The sequence below is a fragment of the Pan paniscus genome, chromosome 23, assembly GCF_029289425.2.
Source record: "Pan paniscus chromosome 23, NHGRI_mPanPan1-v2.0_pri, whole genome shotgun sequence".
NCBI lineage: Eukaryota > Metazoa > Chordata > Mammalia > Primates > Hominidae > Pan > Pan paniscus.
In genome coordinates this window covers 30572130-30598863 of record NC_085927.1, presented here as the reverse complement: position 1 = coordinate 30598863, position 26734 = coordinate 30572130, and the positions used below count along the sequence as shown (strand labels likewise).

The 26734-nt window shown below is 48.6% G+C and overlaps 1 protein-coding gene across 2 annotated transcripts in view; it reads right to left on the bottom strand.

Annotated features, from left to right (window-relative positions):
• Positions 1-752: 752 nt before the first annotated feature.
• Positions 753-26734, bottom strand: part of SNAP29 (synaptosome associated protein 29) — a 32771-nt gene continuing 6789 nt past the window's right edge. The window contains exons 2-5 of one of the 2 annotated variants that reach the window (XM_008958536.4): positions 21836-22032; positions 11304-11389; positions 8870-8968; positions 753-4264 (exon numbers count right to left, since the gene is read on the bottom strand). In XM_008958536.4, the coding sequence (XP_008956784.3) occupies positions 4107-4264; positions 8870-8968; positions 11304-11389; positions 21836-22032 (540 nt within the window). In that variant the 3' untranslated portion in view covers positions 753-4106. Of the gene's footprint in view, positions 4265-8869; positions 8969-9492; positions 10546-10637; positions 11390-21835; positions 22033-26734 lie in introns of those variants that run through there. The other variant, XR_010111776.1, reaches the window with a different exon arrangement.

Here is a 26734-nt window from a genome sequence, read left to right as displayed (position 1 = left end):
TTATTATTTTTTAGAGACAGGGTCTCCCTCTGTTGCCCAGGCCAGAGTGCAGTGGCATGATCATAACTCACTGCAGCCTCGAATTCCTGAGCTCAAGCAATTCTCCCACCTTAGCCTCCAAAGTAGCTGGGACTAGAGGCCCAGCTATTTTTTTAAATTTTTTCTAGAGGTGGGGTCTCACTATGTTGTCCAGACTGGTCTCAAACTCCTGGCCTCAGGAGATTCTCCTGCCTCAGCCTCCCAAAGCACTGGGATTATTGGCATGAGCCACCATGCCCCCGGCTCTAGCTCATCATTTTGTACTGACACCGCATTCATCAGAGCTGAAGATGCTGAACAACATTTGTAACTTTAAAATTCTACAGGTCACCTGTAATCCCAGCACTTTGGGAGGCTGAGGCGGGCAGATCACAAGGTCAGGAGTTGGAGACCAGCCTGGCCAGCACAGTGAAACCCTGTCTGTATTAAAAAAATAAAAAAATTAGCCGGGCATGGTGGTGCACACCTGTAACCCCAGCTACTCGACAGGCTGAGGCAGAATTGCTTGAACCTGGGAGGCGGAGGTTGCAGTGAGCCGAGATTGTGCCACTGCACTCCAGGCTGGGTGACTGAGTGAGACTCTATCTCAAAAAAAAAAAAAAAAAAAAAAAAATCTGCAGAAAAGGCCCATATGGGCAAAGTATAAGATTATTACTAAATTGGTATAGTGTACACTTAAAATTACATATTCACAAAAAGAGGTTAAAGAGAAATTTAAATGCACTGACATTTTTATTTCTTGCAACCCAAGTTAAATTCACGTTTCATTTCCTACAGAATGCAAAAAAGACATCCACAAGGCAACTCCACTTCTAAGTTACAAATTACTAGATGTTAGAAAACTTTCTCGAAGGACAGTGCACTATTTTTTATTTTTTGAGACAGAGTCTTGCTCTGTCGCCTTGGCTCACTGCAAGCTCCGCCTCCTGAGTTCACGCCATTCTTCTGCCTCAGTCTCCCGAGTAGTTGGGACTACAGGCGCCCGCCACCATGCCCGACTAATTTTTTATATTTTTAGTAGAGACAGGGTTTCACTGTGTTAGCCAGGATGGTCTCGATCTTCTGACCTCGTGATCCGCCTGCCTTGGCCTTCCAAAGTGCTGAGATTACAGGCGTGAGCCACTGTGCCCGGCCAGAGAGTGCACTTATTTTTTTTTTTTTTTGAGACGGAGTCTTGCTCTGTTGCCCAGGCTGGAGTGCAATGGCGCTATCTCAGCTCACTGCAAGCTCTGCCTCCCAGGTTCATGCCATTCTCCTGCCTCAGCCTCCCGAGTAGCTGGGACTACAGGCGCCCGCCACCACGCCCAGCTAATTTTTTGTGTGTTTTTAGTAGAGATGGGGTTTCACCGTGTTAGCCAGGATGGTCTCGATCTCCTGACCTCGTGATCCCCCCGCCTTGGCCTCCCAAAGCGCTGGGATTACAGGCATGAGCCACCGCGCCCAGCCACTATTTTTTAAGTTAGTAGCACACTTAACATATAACCAACCTTAAGTTAGAAAAGTCATTTTTTGAAGGCACAGTTTGTTTCCAGCTCAACTGTGGAAATCAAAATCTGTCTGCAGTACCAAATCCCATCCCACAGTCAGCCCAGCCCTGGCACCATTTTGCTTGTCTCCATGAAATGTGTCTAGTCTAGAGGGTAGCATTTTTTTGTCGATCCCAATCATCATGTGAAAAGTTTCTGGAGCCATGTTACGTCTTCCTTCATTCTCTGTGAAAATGCAAGCAACTCATTTATAAAGTAGCATCAGCAACCAGGCATTCCTGGGCATGGGAGTGGGGAAGAAGTGGCAGAAAGGACCAGCTCGCTGTCCTGTAGCTTAAGGACAGTCCCCTCAGCACAGGACGTAGAACGAGAGGGTCTGAACAAGAACAGGACAAAACGAGGCCCTCTAATATGTCAGACGAAGACAAATTTCCAGAAAAGTGAAGGCAACTCCCCTTCCACATACCTGGGGTTAAGAAAACAAAAAACAAAAAACAGAGAAGGGCGGGTGACTGGCTTCATCAGTCCAGCAAAAGACAGGGAATGTGCATAAAATAAGATGTTACTGTGCTTCAAGTCAGTTGAATCCCTAATCTCATTAGGCAAGTGGAAGTCTGCTGAGAATGTGGCAGTGGCCTTTACATGTATTTATTTTAAATAATTAGCTTAGGTCTGAGCTATAATGACTAATCTCCATGAGTCTATGCCTGACTGTGATAAAAAGTTGACATACATGGAAGGTGTTAGAGGAAAGAACCAGAAACAATTACAGTAAGTGGAACTGTGCACAAAAGCTGCTCTGCATCCCGGGTTCATGCTTTTAAGCAGCCTTTTTGCTGAAAGCCTCACAAAGTAGTTTTGTTTGGGTTGTTATGTTTAAAATTTCCCTTCTACCAGTTATTGAGAAAATAATAATGCCGAGCTCATCTAATAAACAAATGTCTAGTTCGATAAGCTTTAATCAGGCCCTCACACCCTGGGATGGTCGTTAATGACATGGATCAGAATCCCTGAGGTGGCTGGAATCTAACCAGTGGGTAGCACAGAAAGCTCACCTTGCCTATGGAGGCTGTGGATATTTTTAGGAAGGTCATGCATTATGGGATGGGAATTTTTATAAACAAATTGCTACATAAAAACTAATGCACTGTTGCAGCACTTGTGGAGGTTTCCTTTGCTTTGAGACACCACTGTTTATAGGCTGCAGACTGTAAAGGGAAGTACTGGGAAATGGCAAAGGTCACATGGGCCAGTGCCATGTTTTAAGGTCAAAGGCACTGTTATTTTAAGTGACTTATCTCATTATTAAAATCAGTCACTTTCACCATCTTCAAAATATTTTGTTTTTTTAAAAAGACAAGGGCCTTGTGGCTCCAACTATTTTGTTGGATGTACCAACATAAATAAATCAGTTTTAATTGATGCCTCTGCATGATTTCTTTTGTAAAATGAAAGGAGAAAATGAGCTTGGCCAGTGAAAATGGTATCTGGGCTTTTTGCCCCCTTAGCTAAATCCTTCTATACAAAGTCAGCGTCATTTATAGAGTGCCAGTCCTAAAACCAGGTGGCAGAGAAATAAGTGATGATTCAAGTTACCTTGCAAGAAGTGCAGAAGAGTGGGTGGGAATGCTAGACAGGTCAGGAGACCCCCGGTACCAAATAAACATTTTGCCCTACTGAGGCCTGCCTAATGGTGATTCCCAGAGGGGTGGAGGAAGACCATTGTGCAGCTGCATCTGTGCGATACTCCATTCCCACAAACTCTATTGGGCGCCCCTGTCGGTCAGCCTCGCAGCCTCGAGCCAGTGGAAGACCTGTTGCAAATCACAGATGGAGAGTTACAGATGAGAGCACGTGGGGAAGAGGGGCTCACCCAATTCCCCACACATTTCCAGGAGTCGCAGTGAGCAGTGCTGGTGTGAAGCCCTCCTACTAATATACATGCCAAGGATGGGGGGCTGGAGGGAAGCGGGGACATCTGCCAACAAAAGAGCAAGATGGCACACTCTATTTCCCATTCTAACACTGATCCTTTCTGGGAGGATGAAAGAATCACAGATAATGTGCTCAGTGTGTGTGTGTGTGTGTGTGTGTGTATGTGTGTGAATGATAACTCCTAAACAAAGGTGTGGGAAGGACCCTCCTCCACCAAACGACTGGCTCACAGGCCCCCTTAACACTCTGACTCATGGTAAGGCTTAGGAATGAGAAATAGAGGCTCATGGCTGCAAGACTGAAATTCTGTCCCCATCTTTCCATATGCTCATTAAAATGAGAAATGCAACTCTTCTTATTCCAGCATGGTAATCAAACGCCCAAGATATGCAGGGCCAGGCTACTGTGCTCAGACAAAAACTCTAATAAGCATTTTGCTGGAAGAACTTGGTGAGGTGTTAACCCTAGGAAAATGTGGGACAAACACTTCCTTATAACAGCAAAAATGTCTTAAGACCTACTCTATTATAACATTTGCAAACACACATTAATTTACATACTAAAATAGTAAATGAAATTTCTTGGAAGTTCAAAAAAAGATCTTTCAAATCTTTTCATCACAATAGAGTGGAAATCCATCTGTCTTCAGAGCTGTCGAACTTTTCTTTCTGTGCTTTTTATGTTGACATCTAACTTGTCCACTTTGGTTGTCAGCCGGTCAAGAATGTCATCTTGCTCCTCAATTTCTGTCTGCATCCCCAGGGCTATGTCCTTCAGACGGCCCAGTCCCATGGACAGCTCATCTGCAGGAGGAGGAAATGACACGCAGGCATGAGCAAACAGTCACAGCACCTGCAAATGCTTCTTGATGGTGTGGGTAAGGGGGAGAGACAGGGATCTGTGTTGCCTGGGGGGGCTGCACCCACTGCAGAGATGAGTCTTGACTTAATTGATTCTGTCAGGGTGAAGAGTAAAGCCTTTTCCCAGGTTTGTGACTGTGTGTGTGTGTGTGTATGTGTGTGTGTGTTTGTGCACGCTGGGGGTAGGGAGATATGCCCAGGGCTGCTTTCTGCCTTTTTACTAGGAACAGCAGCCAGGAAAGAGCCAGAGAGGAGAGAGAAGAGGTGGTGCTTTGTAAGCCTTCTTACTTGCAAGATTAAATATAAAACACTAAGAGAAAAAGGATCAGGATACATAAAGCCTTAGCACTGGTACCACAAATCTAAGCAAAATCAGTTTTTTGTTTTTTTTTTTGAGACAGCATTTTGCTCTTTTGTCCAGGCTGGAGTGCAGTGCCATGATCTCGGCTCACTGCAACCTCCGTCTCCCAGGTTCAAGCAATTCTTCTGCCTCAGCCTCCCGAGTAGCTGGGACTACAGGCACACGCCACCACACCCGACTAATTTTTTTTGTATTTTTAGTAGAGATAGGGTTTCACCATATTGGCCAGGCTGGTCTCGAACTCCTTACCTTGTGATCCGCCCATCTTGGCCTCCCAAAGTGCTAGGATTACAGGCGTGAGCCACCGCGCCCGGCCAAAATCAGTTTTTTTAAAAAGGTAGTTTTGGCCGGGCACAATGGCTCATGCCTGTAATCCCAGCACTTTGAGAGGCTGAGGCGGGTGGATCGTATGAGGTCGGGAGTTTGAGGCCAGCTTGGCCAACATGGTGAAACCCCATCTCTACTAAAAAATATAAAAATTAGCCAGATGTGGTGGTGCATGCCTGTATTCCCTGCTACTCAGGAGGCTGAGGCAAGAGAATCACTTGAACCTGAGAGGAGGAGGTTGCAGTAAGCTGAGATCAATGCACTGCACTCCAACCTGGGCGACAGAGCAAGACTCCATCTCAAAAAATAAAATAAAAAGATAGGCTGAGTGTGGTGGCTCATGCCTGTAATCCCAGCACTTTGGGAGGCCGAGGTGGATGGATCACTTGAGGTCAGGAGATCGAGACCATCCTGGCTAACATGGTGAAACCCCGTCTCTACTAAAAATACAAAAATTAGCTGGGCATGGTGGCGCACACCTTGTAATCCCAGCTACTCGGGAGGCTGAGGCATGAGAATCGCTTGAACCCAGCAGGCAGAGGCTGCAGTGAGCTGAGATTGCGCCACTGCACTCCAGCCTGGGCGACAGAGTAAAACTCTCAGAAAGAAATTAAAAAATATAAAAATAAAAAGATTGTCTTCAGGTCAGGCACAGTGGCTCATGCTTGTAATCCCAGCACTTTGGGAGGCTGAGGCATGAGAATTGCTTGAACCCAGCAGGCAGAGGCTGCAGTGAACTGAGATTGCGCCACTGCACTCCAGCCTGGGCGACAGAGTAAAACTCTCAGAAAGAAATTAAAAAATAGGGCCGGGCGCGGTGGCTCACGCCTGTAATCCCAGCACTTTGGGAGGCCGAGGCGGGCGGATCACGAGGTCAGGAGATCGAGACCATCCTGGCTAACACAGTGAAACCCCGTCTCTACTAAAAATACAAAAAATTAGCCGGGCGTGGTAGCGGGCGCCTGTAGTCCCAGCTACTCGGGAGGCTGAGGCAGGAGAATGGCGTGAACCCGGGAGGCGGAGCTTGCAGTGAGCCGAGATCGCGCCACTGCACTCCAGCCTGGGCGACAGAGCGAGACTCCGTCTCAAAAAAAAAAAAAAAAAAAAAAAAAAGAAATTAAAAAATATAAAAATAAAAAGATTGTCTTCAGGTCAAGCACAGTGGCTCATGCTTGTAATCCCAGCACTCTGGGAGGCTGAGGTGGGAGGATCACTTGAGCCCAGGAGTTGGAGACTAGCCTGGGCAACAAAGCGAGACTCCATCTCTAAAAAACAAAAGAAAAGAAAGAGAAAAACAGTATAATTAAAATTAAAAAAAAAAAAGATAAGTCTTCAGCTCTTTGCTTCTTAAGCTTACTAAAATTCATGGCCTCGTGCTCCATGGAGAGCAGAGCCTGTGGTTGCCTCAGGCCTCAGGAGGAAGCTCACTGGCAGCCAGGGCAGCAAAGGATAAGCAAACAGAGAGGCTGAGATAAAATGTGTAATAATGTAAAACCACCAGGCCAGGGCGCTGGAGTCCAGAGAGCTTGCCTGAGATCCTGAAATAGCAGGGAGATAGCGTTAAGACGGGAAGAGTGTGAACAAAGGCAACACTCCCTGCCCCACCAGAGTGGACTGGCCTGGCCTGTGTCAGCAGGGCCAGAGGGCTGAGCTCTGAACTAGCCACTCGCCCTTCTGCCCAGGCCCACCTCCTACTCTAGACTGCGTCCTGCCGGGACCTGCCCAGCTGCCCGTCCACAGTGCCAACTGTGCACCCTCAGCACCTCCTAGTGGCGGGCAGTACTCAGCACTTCTTCCTGCCTCTGAATGCAGTATCCTTCCTCAAAGTCCCTTCTCCCACTTCTGCCAGCAGGCACCAACCATACCACTAGCCCTAACCACTCCCTTTCTCGCAGTGAAGGACAAAGGGCTTTCACGCCTCTCTGGGCTTCTCTGGAGTGGTTAGATCTGGGCAGACACACCTTCTGCCTCAGAGAAGTCTTTGGCTCTGGAGGACAGAGTCCAGGGCATAGAAGGAGGTGGCAGCTGTCTGGGGCTTCCCAGACAGCAAGCAGGAGAAAACCTGTGCACAGACACTCCATGTGCATCTTCATGGGTTTCAGTTTTGCCTTCCACTAGATACCTTTACAGCAGGGGAGGATTTTATTATTTGTCCCCTACACTTTGCCAACTCCTAACAGGTGCTGGGAGACTGACACGGTGACCCAGGTCACCACGGGGGAGATTTCTGTTCAGGGAGTAGCGGTAGGAGGAGGCAGCAAGTCTGAGACACTACTTAGAATAAACTCACAGAACTGCCCACAGGCCAACACCTACTTGAATTTCAAGTAACTGACTTTTCCATTCAAAAAATAATCACTGGCTAGGGCGCAGTGGCTCACACCTATAATCCCAGCACTTTGGGAGGCCGAGGCAGGCGGGTCACCTGAGGTCGGGAGTTCGAGACCAGCCTGACCAACAAGGAGAAACCTCATCTCTACTAAAAATACAAAATTAGCTGAGCATGGTGGTGCATGTCTATAATTCCAGCTACTCGGGAGGCTGAGGCAGGAGAATCGCTTGAACCCAGGAGGCGGCGGTTGCAGTGAGCTGAGATTGCACCATTGCACTGCAGCCTGGGCAACAAAAGCAAAACTCCGTCTCAAAACAAAACAAAACAAAAAATAATCACTAAGTGCTTGCCTGCTGGGCCCCAGATACAAAGTAGTGACAAAATGGAAACACTCCCATGCTGTCCTGGAATCTACAGTCTGATTGGGAAGACAGCAGGCAAACCAGCAGATACACAATCACAAACGGCCAGGGCAGCCCCCTGGAAACACGAGGGTCCTGAGAGACAGGGAGAGGAGGCCATACTAATGCAAGACTGACAGAAAGAGAAGGAGCCAGCCTGCAGAGAGTCGGGGGAGCCCATCCAGGCAGATAGGGGCCACAAGGCAGAAAGAACTCACATCAGAAATCCCACATGAGCCTGCAGGTGATGAGGGCAGAAGGGACTAGGGCAGCCAAAGAGAGCCTGGACTGCACTGTGAGTGTGTGGGGTTCCATGAGAGAGTTCTGGAAGAATATACCCCTCACTTCTTCTTTTTTTTTTTTTTAGGTGGAGTTTCGCTCTTGTTGCCCAGGTTGGAGTGCAATGGTGCGATCTTGGCTCACTGCAACCTCTGCCTCCCGGGTTCAAGTGATTCTCCTGCCTCAGCCACCCGATAGCTGGGATTATAGGCGCCTGCCACCACGCCCGGCTAATTTTTGTATTTTTAGTAGAGACAGGGTTTCACCATGTTGGTCAGGCTGGTCTTGAACTCCTGACCTCAGGTGATCCACCCGCCTTGGCCTCCCAAAGTGCTGGGATTGCAGGCGTGAGCCACTGCGCCCGGCCCCCTGCACACCCTTCTGTTTTGAAACATCATGCTGGAGGCTGTGTGGCCAAAGTGCCAATTGCAACACGAGCACTAACTCTTACCATCCCAGGCACTTTCTGGCTCAGGTAACCTTTCCACTGTTCTCAGAGGTAGCCCATTTCACAAGGAGGAAAACAGGGCTCTGAGTGGCCAGGTGGGAAGGATGAAGTGAGCGGTCACGTCCAGGCTACACTTTATGGCCTCTCAGGGACTCCTGGGTCCCTGGTGCTGTTCATGAAAGTGAGAGGTGGGGAGGGCTCGGCTGGGCTAGAAGTAGGAAATGGTGAGAAGTGGAGAGATTCCAGAGACAGTGAGGTGGCAAGATGGACCCAGCTTGGCGTGGGATGTGATGTGTGGTGAGGGAACTGAAGCTGGAGGATGCTCATGCAGGGGCTATGCTTGGCGTAAGCTGCCTGAAGGACAGTGGCTTACAGAAGCTGGTGTGGCGCTCAGTCTTACCTAGGTTGCTGTCGATCTTCTGGTGATAGGCTCGAAGGTGTGGGTTCTTTGGGTAAGCATCAGTACTCATGGCAGAACCAGCCCCTCTGGGGACAGGGTCTAAGTTTAGAAGGAAACACCAGGAGAGCGGTTAATTGACATTCCTTCAAATGCTGCTTCACACACCCAAAACAATTTCATCTGGAAAATGGGTGGAAGGAATGAAGGGGTTGGTTCTGAGGCTATCCAGAGGGATGAGGGAGGAGCATAGCGCAGGCTCATGGGCCAGAAGAAGAGACGCTTCCACGGGGTAGGAGAGGGTTCTCACTTTCCCTCAGTACTTGGGAGATCAAACACCCTCAAATTAAGGGTCACCTAACTCCTGGTGCACAAGCTCAGGAAAGACAGAGTCACACAAGTGACAATACAGAAGTGGAACTGCAATAATGCAAAACTACACAGTCTGTGGACAAAGTATAAAAATACAAATTGTTACGTTACATAAATGGAATTATGGGTAATTTCGTTTCTTTCTGAAATTTATTTCTACACTATCTTTGCACTTGAAACAAATACGCAAAAAAAAAAAAAAGAAATGTTAAATAATGCACATTTGCCACAAGAAATCTTCCTTGAACTTTTAGTTTCTTCTTTTTTAAAATTATCTTTCTTGGCTTGAATGAACTTCAGTTTCTAAACGCACACGGAAAAGCCCTGTCATCCCGGTTTATCTCTTTCAGGGAAACTTCACTTTCTAGACTTAGCACATTTCCTCCAGCACCAACCAACTGAAACCATTCTGCAAACTGTGTCGATTTTTTCTTCAGTCTTTTAAGTTAATATGTACTGACAAATGAAAACTCTCTTTAATTCCTTAAAATTGTGTCTTGGGTGCAGTGTCCTGCGCCCCTTCTCCAGGGTGTGATGAGGCCGGTTTTCCCAGCCCTTGCCTTTCAATTTACACTCACTTCCTCCACTTGCCTTTCCAGAATGAACTGTGCTGATGATGTTAGTCTCTCCTGCTCCCCGCTCTTCCTCCATCTGGGCTCTCCTCAGCTGCATCAACCACAACCATGGTGGGTTCCAGAGCTTCCATGGTGTATCGTTTTCTTGAAGGCAGCACAGTAAGCCTTTGGTTTCTAGCACCAATTTCAATGTACCTGGCTATTGTGGGGGCCTATGGAGGAGGCCCCAGAAGCCCTAAATTCCTTTCCAGATAAGGGATGTTTCTGGGCCTATCACTTGATAGAAGTGGAATGATTCGATCAACACTGTCCTGCACACCTTGTCCATGTGGCTGCTGCTCCTTCTGCTTGGGCTGGAGGCTGTATTAGTCCCTCACTGATGCTGTGACAAATGACCACAAACTTGTCTTACGGTTCTGGAGGTCAGAAGTCCAACATGGGTCTCACTGGGCTGAGTCAGGGTGTCCTCAGGGTTGCACTCCTTCTGGAGCTCTTGGGAAGAATCTAATTCCTCACCTTTTGCAGTTTCTGCAGTTCACCTGTGTACCTTGGCAGGTGGGCCCCTTTCTCTATCTTCAAGGCCAGCAGCATCTTCAGATCTCTGACTCTGCTGCTCTCTCTCCTGCTTCTCTTTCCACTTAAAAGGGACCTTTGTGATGACACTGGACCCAACTGGACAACCCAGGATAATCTCCCCATCTTGCTGATTAGCAATTGTAACTCCATCTGCAACTGTAATTCCACCTTTGCCATATAACCTAACACACTCACGGGGTCTGGGGATTAGGACGTGGACAGCTTTGGGGGGCCAGTATTCTACTTACCAAGGGGTTTTTCTGCAGTTGGCTTTTTACTGCTGGAACAATTGAGAATGACACAGGCAGGAACCAATGATGGGCACGCTCATTTTCTTTTTTGAGACAGAGTTTCACTCTTGTTGCCCAGGCTATAGTGCAGTGGCGTGATCTCAGCTCACTGCAACCTCCGCCTCCCAGATACAAGTGATTCTCCTGTCCAAGCCTCCCAAGTAGCTTGGATTAGAGGCATGTGCCACCACATTTGGCTAATTTTTTTGTATTTAGTAGAGACAGGGTTTCACCACGTTATTAGTAAGGCTGGTCACAAACTCCTGACCTCAGGTGATTCACCCAGCTTGGCCTCCCAAAGTGCTGGGATTACAGGCGTGTGTTACTGCACCAGGCTGGCCGGGCAGGCTCATTTTCAATGGAATGCAGGCCCTCACTTCCTTGTTCTCCTCTCCATGGAGGGAGGGAGGGAGAGAAGGAGGAGCCCCATCATAATGCACACCCCCAGCTCCGCAAGAGCATGCGGGGTCCCTAAGGCCCTTTGGCTAGCATGGGTGATGCCAGCAGCTGGGGCCCCTGCCCACCTCCCCAGAGAGGTTGCCACTGCCCCCCAAGGACCAACGCCAAACCTAGAGGTCTCCCCCCAGAATTCAAATGTGGCTGTGCACACAGGTATCCACTTACCTGTATCATCCAGCTTTCTAAGGTTTGGGTGGCTGGCCTGGTACTTTGCTTCCTGTTCTTTACTTGTACTTATAGCTTCTTTCAATCTTTGGATAAAAGTTCACAAAAAAGAAAACGTTTAAAAAGGAAAAACCCCTATGACAATGTTATCAGTCTTTTCACATAATGCCTGTGTGCTAAAAATCAAATGCCTCCTCTGTGCCAAACTCCTTCTGACCAAAGTAGGGATTTCAACAGCTTCTCCCAGGAGCACAGTGGGCCAAGCAGTAAGCTTATGAAGACCCCTGCCTCAGAAGTGTGGCAGCTAAGCCAGGTGTGGTGACTCATGCCTGTAATCCCAGCATTTTGGGAAACTGAGGTGGGAGAATTGCCTGAGCCCACGAGTGTGAGATCTGGGAAACATAATGAGACCTTGTCTTTACTGAAAAAAAAGAAAAAAAAAGCAGTGTAGCATCGAGTTAGGTGGCCCTCTCTCAGGGAAACCTGGATTCCTAGGACCAGGCAGATGAAAAGCACATGGAACAACCAAACCGGTACTTTAGACTACAGTCAGCAAACAATGACCTGCTGATCACATCTGGCTCACCTCCTGTTTTTGTACTGTTTTCCCGTTCTTTTTTTTTTTTTTGAGATGGAGTCTTACTTTGTCACCCAGGCTGGAGTGCAGTGGCGTGATCTTGGCTCACTGCAACCTCTGCCTCTCGGGTTCAAGTGATTCTCCCGCCTTAGTCTCCCGAGTAGCTGGGATATTACAGTTATAGGCAGGTGCCACCATCCCCAGCTAATTTCTGTATTTTCAGTAGAGATGGGGTTTCACCATATTGGCCAGGCTGGTCTCGAACTCCTGATCTCAAGTGATCCACCCACCTCGGCCTCCCAAAGTGTTGGGATTACAGACATGAGCCACTGCGCCTGGCCCCAAGTTATTTTTATTATGGTAAAATACACAAAACAAAATTTCACCTGTTTTTATATGACCATGAGCAAAGAATGGCCTTAGAGATGACCATGTGCACCTCAGGTGACAAACTTAGAACCTCAAGAGTTTCATGCCTCTCATTAGTGCACTTATATTACCAGAATACTGTACTCAACTATTACTGTTTTTGTTGTTGTTGTTGTTTGAGATAGGGTCTCTCTCTGTCACCAAGTTTGGAGTATAGTGGCGCAAACACTGAAGTCTCTAACTCCTAGGCTCGTGATCCTCCCACCTCAGCCTCCTGGGTAGCTGAGACCACAGGCACTCACCACCCTGCCTGGCTTTTTTTTTTTTTTTTTTTTTTAATTTTTTCAGACAGAGTCTCGCTCTGTCACCTAGGCTGGAGTGCAGTGGTGCAATCTTGGCTCACTGCAGCCTCTGTCTCCCGGGTTCAAGTGATTCTCCTGCCTCAGGCTCCTGAGTAGCTGGGATTACAGGCCCCCACCACCACGCCTGGCTATTTTTTGTATTTTTAGTAGAGACAGAGTTTCACCATGTTGGGCAGGCTGGTCACGAACTCCTGACCTCAGGTGATCCGCCCACCTTAGCCTCCCAAAGTTCTGGGATTACAGGCATAAGCCACCATGCTTGGCCAATTCTTAAATTGTTTTTTCTTTTTGAGACAGAGTCTTGCTCTGTTGCCCAGGCTGGAGTGCAGTGGCATGATCTCGATTTACTGCAACCTCCATCTCCCGGGTTCAAGCTATTCTTCTGCGTCAGCCTCCTGAGTAGCTGGGATTACAGGTGCCTACTCAAGTGATCCCCCTGCCTCAGCCTCCAACAGTGCCAGGATTACAACCATGCAGGCATGAGCCACTGTGTCCAGCCTATTACTTTTTTTTTTTTTTTTTTGAGATGGAGTCTCGCTCTGTTGCCCAGGCTGGAGTGCAGTGGCACGATCTCGGCTCACTGCAACCTCTGCTGACCAGGTTCACACCATTCTCCTGTCTCAGCCTCCTGAGTAGCTGGGACTACAGGCGCCCACCACCACGCCCGGCTAATTTTTTGTATTTTTAGTGGAGACGGGGTTTCACCGTGTTAGCCGGAATGGTCTCGATCTCCTGACCTCGTGATCCGCCCACCTTGGCCTCCCAAAGTGCTGGGATTACAGGCGTGAGCCACTGCACCCGGCCACTCTTTTTATATTTTAAATTTTGTCACTAAAAAGTTGTGAAAATATGTTTTTTTCTCATCACGTAAGTCCCTATAAAATATCTTTGATTTTGCTCCGTGGCCTAGTTTGCTGACTCTGGCTGTAGACAGGGATAGCTCTTGCAACTCAAAGTCATTTAGACTATGCCTGATGCCCTGCTGATCCCCCTGACATCCTGCTGAGCCCCCTAAGGTATGGCAGGTGCCTCCAGCTGGGAGCTCTGCCTCCCCAACAGCCTGCTCTCCTCTATCTCAAGAGCAGCCTGACCACTTCGCCAGCCAATCTGGGAATCAGGGTTACTCGCAATTTTTGCCCTCCCCCTGCACAGCGCTACTCCCAGTAATCCAGGCAAAACAAACGCCCTCTTGATCTCCCACCCCCTAAGTAGCCCAGAAACCCAGCCTCTCCTTCTGCCTTGCCTTTCGTTTTTTTTTGAGACATAGTCTCGCTCTGTCACCCAGGCTGGAATGCAGTGGCGTGATCTCCACGCACTGCAAGCTCCGCCTCCCGGGTTCACGCCATTCTCCTGCCTCAGCCTCCCAAGTAGCTGGGACTACAGGCACGCACCACCACGCTCGGCTAATTTTTTGTATTTTTAGTACAGGGTTTTTGTATTTTATTTTGTATTTTGTATTTTGTATTTTAGAGACAGGGTTTCACTGTGTTAGCCAGGATGGTCTCGATCTCCTGACCTCATGATCTGCCCGCCTCGGCCTCCCAAAGTGCTGGGATTACAGGATTGAGCCACCGTGCCCGGCCTGCCTTGCTTTTCTTTACCTTTAACAAGGATTATGGCAATGCCTCTCAATTCAATCCCCTCCCTTCCAATCCTTACTCCCCATGGGTGCTGGGCATCTTTCTAAAGCAATACTGGCAAGCACCTCTTCAGTTAAAGTCTTTAATGACTCCCAACTTGCAAGAGCAAGTCCAGACTCCCGCAAGCTAAGGATTTTGCAGGCCCAGGGCTCCAGCTATGGGTAGAATGCAGCAGAGCCTCGTGAATGGAAGGATTTAACACTCCAGGATTTCACCCCACGGAAGCTGTGACTGAAAGTCTAGAACACAGAACTGGCTCCTCTAAGCACCACTGTGGGCAGTGCATTGCCATGCTGGGAGTAGGAAGAGACACTTGGCTTCTGAGTCTGCCTGGCCACCTTTCAGCCTGCACATCTCAACGCTGGCTTTATTCTTTCTGTGTGCCATCACATATATACTGGTAATACATAAATGAGGAAAACAATGGTTTCTTCGTGAAAAATGGCTCCTCCACAAATAAAGCCAATTTTTTTCTTTTTCTTTTTTTGAGACGGAGTCTAGCTCTGTCTCCCAGGCTGGAGTGCAGTGGCATGACCTCGGCTCACTGCAACCTCCACCTCCCTGGTTCAAGAGATTCTCCTGCTTCAGCCTCCTGAGTAGCTGGGATTATAGGTGAGCGCCACTACGCCCGGCTAATTTTTTTTTTTAGAGGGAGTTCTGCTCTTGTTGCCCAGGCTGGGGTACAATGGTGTGATCTCGGCTTACTGCAACCTCTGCCTCCCCGGTTCAAGCGATTCTCCTGCCTCAGCCTCCCAAGTAGCTGAGATTACAGGTGTGTGCCACCTTGCTTGGCTCATTTTGTATTTTTAGTAGAGACAGGGTTTCTCCATGTTGGTGAGGCTGGTCTCGAACTCCTGACCTCAGGTGATCCACCCTCCTTGGCCTCCCAAAGTGCTGGGATTACAGGCGTGAGCCACCGTGCCAGGCCTGATTTTTGTATTTTTAGTAGAGACAGGGTTTCATCATGTTGGCTAGGCTGGTCTTGAACACCTGACTTTGTGATCCGCCCACCTCAACCTCCAAAGTGCTGGGATTATAGGCGTGAGCCACCACGCTCAGCCAAGAAAGCCAATTTCTAGGGAGACTGAGAAAAGTGATAAGACAGTAGAGGTTTAAGAGAGGGTGGTTCCTGGTCAGAAATCAAGTCTTAAATAAGTTAGAGAATTTCAAATTAAGGGTGCATATGTGACAGGAACGCATGAGCTGTAAGTGGAAATGAGAACAAGCAGCTTGGAAAGCTGTCAGCAAGGACAAACAGGGCTTCCCCAGAGACAAAACTTCAGAGAAGGCCGAAGGGTTTGTGTGATAATGATGTACACAGGAAATGCATGACTGAACAGAAGTTTGATAGGAGAAACTTATTTTAAAAGCTTTTGAGGCCGAGGCGGGCAGATCACTAGGTCAGGAGATCGAGACCATCCTGGCTAACATGGTGAAACCCCATCTCTACTAAAAATACAAAAAAAATTTAGCCGGGCGTGGTGGCGGGCGCCTGTAGTCCCAGCTGCTTGGGAAGCTGAGGCAGGAGAATGGCGGGAAGCTGAGGCAGGAGAATGGCGTGAACCTGGGAGACGGAGCTTGCAGTGAGCCGAGATCACGCCACTGCACTCCAGCCTGGGTGACAGAGCGAGATTCCATCTCAAAAAAAAAAAAAAAAAAAAGCTTTTAAGTGGGCCAGGCATGGTGGCTCATGCCTGCAATACCAGCACTTTGGGAGGCTGAGGCGGGAAGATCAGTTGAGCCCAGGTGGTTGAGATCAGCCTGGGAGACATAGTGAGACCTTGTTTCTACAAAAAATACGAAAATTAGCAGTACATGGTGGCCCACGCATGTAGTCCCAGCTCCTTGGGAGGCAGAGGTGGGAGGGTTGCTGGATCCTGGGAGGTGGAGGATACAGTGAGCAGAGATTGCACCACTGCACTCCAGCCTGGGCGACAGAGCGAGACCTTGTCTAAAAAAAAAAAAAAAAAAAGGCAAAGTTTTTAAGTGACAGTATTCCTGCATTTATGGATTAAAGGTTTTGACAGGATCACAAAAATTTTACTCACAATTTATTGCATTTTTTTTTTTTTTGAGATGGAGTCTCCGTCGCCCAGGCTGGACTGCAGTGGCTTGATCTTGGCTCACTGCAACCTCCACCTCCCGGGTTCATGCCATTCTCCTGCCTCAGCCTCCCAAGCAGCTGGGACTACAGGTGCCCGCCATCACCCCCGGCTAATTTTTTGTATTTTTAGTAGAGACGGGGTTTCACTGTGTTAGCTAGGATGGTCTTGATCTCCTGACCTCGTGATCCGCCCACCTTAGCCTCCCAAAAGTGCTGGGATTACAGGCGTGAGCCACTGCACCCAGACGCCCCCCCATTTTTTTTTTTTTGGTCGTCCATGTAGATATGACTACAGGCCTGTATCACCATGCCCAGCTTTAAAAATTTTTTGTTTGTAGAGACAGAATCTTGCTATGTTGCCCAGGCTGATCTTCAACTCCTGGCCCCAAGTGATTGTCCCGCCTTGGCCTTATAAAATGTTGGGATAACAGGCATGAACCACTGTGTCTGGCCCTGCTGGGCCCTTGAAATGGCCAACAACTTCCTTCATCCCGGCTTCCCCTGTGCTTTTACTGCCATGTGCCTGCACCAACCCCTCCTTCAATTGGTGGGTTCCCTCAAAACCTTCACCTTCTGCAAAAAGTCAGGTCCTTTGTGCAGCCTTCCTCTGTTCCCAGGGCCAACCTCCCTCTCCTCTGGGTCCCCACTGCATCCCTGTGGACTGTCTGCCTCCCCCATATCTTCCAACAGACAGACTGCATTCCTGCAGCTTCTGCTCCCACAGAACTGCAGAGTGTGGGTGAAAGTTTTGCTTTCTTGAATTTACTAAGAGATGGCAAGAATGCTACAACTGATTGGGGCTAATCTAGGGGCAGGCCAGGCAGGGTACATGACTTTGGGGACCTTGATGGGAACGCATCAGCTTTAGGTGGAAATGAGAACAAGCAGCTTGGAAAGCTGTCAGCAAGGACAAACAGGACTTCCCAAGAGACAAAGCCCACCTCACTGAAATAACTATGGCTGCCTCACTGATGGAAGCCTTTGCTGGGAAGCCCCTGAGTTTTCATGATGCTCCAAAAAAAGAAAACTGCCCCTGGAGCCACAGGACTTCCATGGCTTTCATAGCTATGTTCAGGGATGCAGGGGCCTCCAAGAGCCCCAGAAGCAGCCTTTGTGAAGAGGTATGTAGGATGTGGAAGGGTGTGAAAGGGTGCTAGTCACAAACTTGCCAGCTTCCCACTCCTCCAAGGGCTCACTCTGCTCCTGAGTTTGTACATGGAGGATGTCTTAGACCAAAACAAATGAACATCCTACCTTCTCCTATGGCAATTAAATGTGGCCAAAGATTAGGATATAAAACATCTTTCTGATATGTATATTGAAAAAAAAAACAACAAAAAACAAGCAACGACTAGAACTGGAGGGAAATGGCAGATGTTTAAAATTAGGATTGAGCTGGAGAACCCAGAATGGTGATTATGGCTGAGCCAAAAAAACCAACCAACCCTCATAATCTTAGCTAGTGCCTCCCCAGGGCACTCACTGAGGCCGGCAGGTTCCCAGGGCCAACTCTGCAGGTCCCTCCTGCAGTACTTTTTTTTTTTTTTGAGACAGGGTCTCACTCTGTCAGCCAGGCTGGAGTAGACTGGTACAATCATAGCTCATTGCAGGCTCAATCTCCCTGGGTTCAGGTGATCCTCCCACCTAAGCCAAAAGGTCGGGTCCACCTCAGCCGCCTCAGTAGCTGGGACCACAAGCACGTACCACCATGTCCGGCTAATTTTCGTGTGTGTGTGTGTGTGTGTGTGTGTGTGTGTGTGTGTGTGTCAGAGTCTTGCTCTGTTGCCCAGGCTGGAGTGCAGTGGCGTGATCTCAGCTCACTGTAAGCTCTGCCTCCTGGGTTCACGCCCTTCTCCTGCCTCAGCCTCCCGAGTAGCTGGGACCACAGGCGCCCGCCACCACACCCGGCTAATATTTTGTATTTTTAGTAGAGATGGGGTTTCACCGTGTTAGCCAGGATGGTCTCAATCTCCTGACCTCGTGCTCCGCTGGCCTTGGCCTCCCAAAGTGCTGGGATTACAGGCGTGACTCACCATGCCCGGCCTTTTATTTTATTTTATTTTTTTTTTGAGACAGAGTCTCACTGTTACCCAGGCTGAGGTGCAGTGGTGCAATCTCCGCTCACTACAACCTCTGCCTCCCAGGCTTAAGGGATTCTCCTCCTCAGCCTCCCAAGTAGCTGGGGCTACAGGCAGGCACCACCATGCCTGGCTGATTTTTGTATTTTTAGGAGACACTGGGTTTCACCATGTTGGCTGGCCTGGTCTCACACTCCTGACCTCAAACGATGCACCCGCCTCGGCCTCCCAAAGTGCTGGGATTACAGGCGTGAGCCACCGTGCCCAACTTCATTTTTGTGTTTTTCTGTAGAGACGGGGTTTTGTCATGTTGCTCAGGCTGGGATCAAGTGATCCTCCTGCCTCAGTCTCCCAAATTGCTGGGATTACAGGCATGAGCCACCATGCCTGAACCTCTCCATAACTCTTGATGGCTTCGCCTGCCTGTTCTTTCTGCCATCACCACCAGCTTTGTTACCTACACTGGTTTCTCCCCAGCCCCACTCTGAGTTTGAAGTAGTTATCTAATTTCTTCCCTGCCACACCCTACATCTTGATCTGGGTGGTGGCCACACTAGTGTACACAGGTTCACAGTCACTGGCTCTCCACTTAAGATGCACACATTTTACTGTACCTTAGTGATGCATTAAAAAAAACGGCTCTGCAGTTAGGTGTGGTGGCTCATGCCTGTAATCCTAGCACTTTGGGAGGCCGAGGTGGGAGGACTGCTTGAGGCCAGGAGTTCAAGACCAACCTGGCCAACACAGCAAGACCTCATCTCTTAAAAAATAAATAAATAAAATGAAAAAGAAAAGCTCCACATTACAGAATTAAAACAAAGAGAGAGGCCAGGTGTGGTGGCTCACGCCCATAATCCTAGCACTTTGGAAGGCTGAGGCGGGCGGATCATCTGAGATCAAGAGTTCGAGACTATCCTGGCCAACATGGAGAAACCCCATCTCTCCTAAAAATACAAAAATTAACCAGGCATGGTGACACATGCCTGTAATCCCAGCTACTCAGGAGGCTGAGGCAAGAGAATTGCTTGAACCTGGGAGACAGAGGTTTCAGTGAGCTGAGATGGTGCCACTGCACTCCAGCCTGGGCAACAGAGTGAGACTCTGTCTCAAAAAAAAAAAAAAAAAAAAAAAGGCCTGGCGTGGTGGCTCGGCACTCTAGGAGGCTGAGGCAGGTGGATCACCTGAGGTCAGGAGTTTGAGACCAGACTGGCCAACATGGTGAAACCCCATCTCTACTAAAAATACAAAAATTAGGCCAGATGTGGTGGCTCACGCCTGTAATCCCAGCACTTTGGGAGGCGGAGGCAGACGGATCACGAAGTCAGGAGATCCAGACCATCCTGGCTAACACTGTGAAACCCCGTCTCTACTAAAAATACAAAAAATTAGCCAGGCATGGTGGCGGGCGCCTGTAGTCCCAGCTACTCGGGAGGCTGAGGCAGGAGAACGGCATGAACCCGGGAGGCGGAGCTTGCAGTGAGCCAAGATCGCACCACTGCACTCCAGTCTGGGTGACAGAGTGAGACTCCGTCTCAAAAAAAAGAATTAGCCAGGCATGGTGTGGGCACCTGTGATCCCAGCTACTTGGGAGGCTGAGGCAGGAGAATCGCTTTAACCTGGAAGGCAGAGGTTGCAGTGAGCTGAGATCGCGCCTTTGCACTCCAGCCTGGGCAACAAGGGTGAAACTCCATCTCAAAAAAAATAAATAAATAAAATAAAAAATAAATAAATAAAAGAGAGAGAGAGAGATGGTTATGGAACCTGAGTTATCATATAATATCAAGCAGTTTTTCTGGGTTAAATGGAAGAAAAAGGCTATCAAACCAAAAGAATACTATGGTTACAACTATGAAAATACTGAATAAGGGGAAAATGAAATTTTCTGTTTTTGTGTTGTGGTAGGTAAGGTATAGATTGTCTGTAATGTGACCATGTTGTTTTTGTAATAAAAACAGACACAGTGATCTGAAATACAAACAACAGTAATCTACTTCAGCAGAAACTCCATTCCTTTATCCTTGAACATGTAACACTGAAGTCTACCAAAATCTCATGAATTTTTTTTTTTTGAGACGGAGTCTTGCTCTGTCGCCCAGGCTGGAGTGCAGTGGCGTGATCTCAGCTCACTGCAAGCTCCACCTCCCGGGTTCACACCATTCTCCTGCCTCAGCCTCCCGAGTAGCTGGGACTACGGGTGCCCGCCATCACGCCCAGCTAATTTTTTGTATTTTTAATAGAAACGGGGTTTCACCGTGTTAGCCAGGATGGTCTTGATTTCCTGACTTGGTGATCCACCCGCCTTGGCCTCCCAAAGTGCTAGGATTATAGGCGTGAGCCACCGTGCCTGGCCCCCAGTCTCATGTATGATTTTATATTTCGAGCCAAAACCTGAGGAAAGCAACTTCTAACTTTATTTTTTTGATTTTAATTATTTAGCTTTAAATCTTTTTTTTTTAGAGACAGGGAGACTCTGTCACTGATGCTGTAATGCAGTGGCACCATCATAGCTTAACTCTAGTCTCTAACACCTGGGCTAAAGCAATCCTTCCACCTCAGTCTCCCCTGTAGCTAGGAATATAGGCACGTGCCATCATGTCTGGCTAATTTTTTTTTTTTTTTAGTTTTTATAGAGACGGGTCTTTGCTATGTTGTCTAGGCTGGTCTCAAACAATCCTCCTACCTTAGCCTCTGAAAGCATGGGATTTTACAGATAAGCCACTGAGCCCAGCCTTGTAATTTTCAAATAAAAATCAATGGGCGAATTGGATTAGAGATGACAAATTTAGACATAAAGACTTTTTTTTTTTTTTCTTGAGACAGGGCCTCCCTCTGTAGCCCAGGTTGGAGTGCACCATTACAGCTCACTGCAGCCTTGATCTGCAGGCCTCATGAGATCCTCTTACCTCAGCCTCCTGAGGAGCTGGGACTACAGGTGTGCACCACAATGCCTGGGTAATTTTTGTAAAGACTGGGTTCCCACTATGTTGCCCAGGCTGGTCTCGAACTCCTGGGCTTAAGCAATCTACCCACCTTGGCATCCTGAAGTGTCGGGATTACAGGTGTGAGCCACTGCACCCAGCCCTAAAGATTTTTTAAAGCAAAAATTATGTGAAGTGAGTCACATTTGTACAGATTACGCTGAGGTGAACACCCTCTCTTTCAAAGTAGTGGGGTCACAATTATTGGAGAAGCAATTGACAGACTAGATGTCAATCAAGTGAACATGGGATCACGGAAGAACAGTTCCTGGTTTCACAATGTTTGAGGACAAATATCCCCTGATGAGTAACTTAAAGGGTTGTTGGATCCCTTCATGGCACTGACGTGGACTGAAAGTCTTAGTCATTTGCACTAATCCCCACTTCTGCTCCTTTATACCCAGATGGTAGAAGATGCACTCACCTGCTGTTGGGCTGGGAGGTGAGGGTGCCATTCTGTTCAGGTGGGGTCTCTACTGGTTTGGATTTGAAGTAATTGACCAGCCCCCCAAACACGCTCTTAATGCTATTGATGTGTTTCTGGCTGATCTTCAAATCTTGGTCCATCTTGTCCACCATCTTCTCTGTGCGCTCCAGGACTCCTCGCTGACGGGCGAGCTCCTGGGGAAACCGAGAGGCAGTGGCATTATAGCTTTCTGTGACTCTCCCCCAGGGCAGTCAAGGACCACATGGAGCAGCCCCTTCATAAACTCTCAGTGGGCACATCTGGAGACGGGTACTGTCATCTGTGAGGGGCACACTACCCTTTCCAACAACACATTCCTTTGCCTCTCCCTCCCTGCCCTACCTCTACTTGCTTTCCTCATTTGTTCATGAGACCCTTTTCCTGAGAGGCTGGCTCATGGCGCCATGTTAAGATGGATGGCAGAGGGTGGCGCAGTGATTCACACCCGTAATCCCAGCATTTTGGGAGGCTGAGGCGGGCAGATCATGAGGTCAGGAGTTCAAGACCAGCCTGGCCAACATGGTGAAACCCCCTCTCTACTAAAAATACAAAAAGTAGCCAGGTGTTGTGGCAGGCACCTGTAATCCCAGCTACTCGGGGGGCTGAGGCAGGAGAATTGCTTCAACCCTGAAGGCAGAGCTTGCAGTGAGCCAAGATCGTGCCAATGTACTCCAGCCTGGGCGACAGAGCAAGACTCCGTCTCAGTTGGGGGTGAGGGGAGATGGATGGCAATGTGCCTGTGAGGTTCAGAGTCCATGGCCTGAACTGGAAGCAGATTCTCTCTAGCCCTCCAACTCTGGGAACCCTCACAGGCTTGGGCCTGGCACTGCCCCCTGGACTTTGGTTCTTATATTCTTCCTTTAGGAAGTTCCCACTTAAGGAGTTCCCACTGGGCCACCTGAGCCTCCTGGCCATGGTCAAATCCTCAAATTCTATTTCAAGGACCAGTGTCCCCTCTGGGCCCTATTAGTGTCTGACTCTAGCCTATCCACAATTCCAGCTTTAAAACCTGTTAACACGGGTGACCCTGTCCCAGGGCCTTTGCACACACCACTGTCTCCGCCTGTAATGTTTTCCATCCAGATACTTACATGGCTCAGCCTCTCATCCCTCATCCAATTAGGGTCTCCTTTCAAAGGCTACTCTCTCAGAGAGGCCTTCCCAGACATCTTCCCTAAAGGAGAATTCCTCCTTCCAACCACTACCCCTCTTCTCCACCTCCTTTTCTGTTTTGAGATGGAGTCTTGCTCTGTCGCCCAGGCTGGAGTGCAGTGGCGCGATATTAGCTCACTGCAACTTCTGCCTCCTGTGTTCAAGCGATTCTCCTGCCTCAGTCTCCTGAGTAGCTGGGATTCCAGGCGCCTGCCACCATGCCTGGCTAGTTTTTTGTATTTTTGGTAGAGACGGGGTTTCACCATGTTGGCCCGGCTGGCCTCGAACCACCCGCCTCGGCCTCCCAAAGTGCTGGGATTATAGGCATGAGCCACCGCTCACAGCATATGAGCTCCACAAGGCAGGGACTTGCTCTGTTCACTGCTGAGTCTCTGCAAATCTGCCCAATGGAGACGTGAGTGATGCTCTGTGGCCACAGTGGCAGCCTGATGGTCCCTCCAGAGCTGATGGTTCTGGTTGTGGATATACATTCACAACATCAACACTACCACTTTCCTTTATTTACGACAAACTTGCTTCAGTCCCTAGTTCAGAACTGATCTACAGCTGCGGCCCATCTGTGAGCTGCCTTTCCAGCCAGAAGGCTCTCGAGCTTCATTTTTCCTGCTCTGTCAGGCAGCCTCTGCCCTCAGCTGCCTTCCTCTGAATCTGCTATCCACCCATCACCCTGTGGCTTAGCAATTACACTAACTATGCAAATGTTTTTTAGATATATTCTCTCTTGATGCCTAAAAACAAAGTCAAAAAAAATATTAAACATCCTGGAAATCTGAAGAGCAAAATGCAACTATAAATAAATGGTTGTGGCTTCCTTAAAGTCCTGAAGGAATCAATGTGTAACCTGAGTCCTTGTTTAATGGGTGAAATTTAAAAACATAATGTATAGGCAAAAAGCTAAAACACTGGTTGGTTGAATTTACTATTAAACTTTGTTTAACTCTTGCTGGAAATAAACTTAGAACTGCTGAATTTTACAGCTTTCAACGTTTATGTTTTTCACTAGTTCACAAGAGATGTCTGAACAAACCATCAGCCTTTTTTAAGGAAAAAAAAAAACGTTTTCTGGATAGTGTCACTCAGTATGTCAAGCAAATCTTGCAAGGGCTAGTTTTCAAAAGAAAAAAGAGCTGCTAATGTATCTGGCATTTCTGCTTCTTCCATCACCTCAAGTTTATCATCTTCATGTCCACACTGCGGTCTTTTCTGGAATAAGGCAGAGCTATACGTTAGGATTAACAGATTTTCTCCAGCATCTACATGTTTTTCTGACAGTCCAGTTCCAGCTAGCTTTGCAGGCTGCAGAAGAAGCTTTCCAGTAGCTGGAAAGACACTCAGAGCAGCCAGGTTGGGGACTGGGGAATGAAGAGGTGGCCAAGACTCTGCTGTCACATTAGGAGGGAGGTCCTCAGCTTCCCTGATGGTGAGCTCCTCCCATCAGGGCCAACCCACGACCACTCACCCTCCCACCCTGACCTCCTCATCTCAATTTGGAGAGCTACCTTCCCCAGTATGGACTTATTTTCTCCTATTCACAAGTGACACATTCTCTCAAACTCCCAGAGTCTGTGCTACTGTTAAGGAAACCAGATGGCTGATTTAGATGTTTAGATGGGAGCACAGAGAAGTCTGTGAGGGTGGCTTATCTTGCCTGTGAGGCTGGAAGGCCAGGCGAGTGAGTGCTGCTCTGGCCTCTGGAAGTTTCTGTTTGCTGAAAGCTAGTGTTCACCAGAGGTCATGAGGCCAGCAAGGGAGGAGTTGTTTCTTCTGCTAAAATCCACCCCCAGAAGGCAGAGGAAATGACCGGACTTAATGTGCTTGTGACCTAGTTCCAACCAATGAGGAAGAAGGGTTTGACAGAGCAAACACCAAAATACCAGGAAAGAGAACACTGACAGTCTGTAAGGACAGGACAGGCAGACACCTGTGCCCCAGCCACCACCAAGACAGGCCTCAACCGCTCCAGGTACCGAGGCAGGTCCACACCCCCCTCCGCAGAGCCACGGCCCATCTTCTCCAACTTCCCGTGGAAGAATGAGGTCCCTGAACGGACTTGAGTGGCTGCTAGGGGAGTGAGCTCCGCAGGTGCCCTCAGCGTAAAGGACGCACATGCAAAGTGCTTCCTTGTTTCAGTGATTACTAAGCATTACAGGTGATGCCCTTCTTACTCCCTTGAACCCCAACAAGAGTTCTCTCTTTGTCCACGAAACAATCCCAAGTCTCTGTCCTGATGGTGTTTACAGTCTGACAGAGAGCAAGATGAGTGAGGTTCAGTCTCAGCTTTTCATTTGTTGACAACATTGCAACGCTCGGAATCCAAGAAAGGCAGATGAGTCCTTGCTTCACCGAGCTTACAGTCTTGTGGGGGAGGCAGAAACTAAAGCTACTGCACGCGTGCACACAAACACATACACACACAGAGTCACCTCTCCCTGCAGACTCTTTGTTTAGCTTAAGGTGGGGGTCAGAGAGGCTCCCTGTTGAGGCTGGAGGAGAGACTGAGAAGTCAGGCAGTCAGAAAGTTGGGGGTCCTGTCCATTTGGACTTAGTTTTCCTAAAAACAAATCACAACGAAGAGTTGGGATGGGGCAAGGGCACCAGGCAGAGGGTGCAGCTTGTGCAGGGGCAGAGGAACCGTGTGGGGAGTGAGCGGGGCTACCCACAGGACTCGGCAGGGAACACCCACAGGATGTCACTAAGGCCTTCAAAGGGCAGCAGTGACCAACAGATCTCAACTGCAACTCGCAGCCAACACATCTTATAACATCAGGTGGGCTTCCGTGACCGAGACCTCCCCACGTTCCTGACGGAAGGGCATCAATACTGTGTTTCTCATACTGAGCTCGTAAACTCAGGTTCTGATAAATGAGGTTCATCATAAGTAGACGGAGGCCAATCTGGAGTCAGTGAGCTGAATCTAGAAATCTGAAATTTATCTTTGTTCCATCTCTCCCTTCCCAAGGGAGTGTGCACAGGCACAAGCCTTGGCAGGGATACGTGAGCACCCATGGCAGATGCTCAAACCCGGGGCTCTGACTGTGGCAGCTGGAGTATGGGGTGGATTCAGAGACAAATCGGGTCTTAGGGTGCAGGAAAAACCACCAAGGGCAAAGGCGGTAGTGCTGGTGCCCCTCGCCGTCTGTGTGCAGGCCAACCTGGGGCTGAGCAAAAGGCTAGCTCAGCAGCTCTGGGTTGTCCATACACTCCACATTCCAAAGAGAGGTGTGGCCCTAGCCTGGTTCCTTGTTTTTGGAATATCCTGCCTGATAAGAGTGTCCTTGCTTAAGTGAGCCTAAGCTTAGACCAGGTCAGACAGACTATGCTAACAATGTGATATATGATGGTGGCCTTGGGCTACACGTTATCAGCTTGACCTCTGGTGGGGTTGGAGACTATACTCAGCCATGCCTATGTGACAGACTCCCCAAAAAACTCTGGACACCCAGGCTTAAGTGAGGGTCCTTGGTTGACAATACTCTGTGTGTGTTGTCACGCACTGCTTGGAGAAGTGTTGTCCACATGACTCCATGGGGAGAGGACAACTGGAAGCTTGTGCCTGGTTTCCCCTGGACGCTGCCCTATGCACTTTTTTCATTTGATGGTTTTAATCGGCATCTTTTCATTTTAAGAAACCATCACCATACGTGTAACAGTTCTGTGCATCCTTCCAGTGAATCAGTGAAGTTG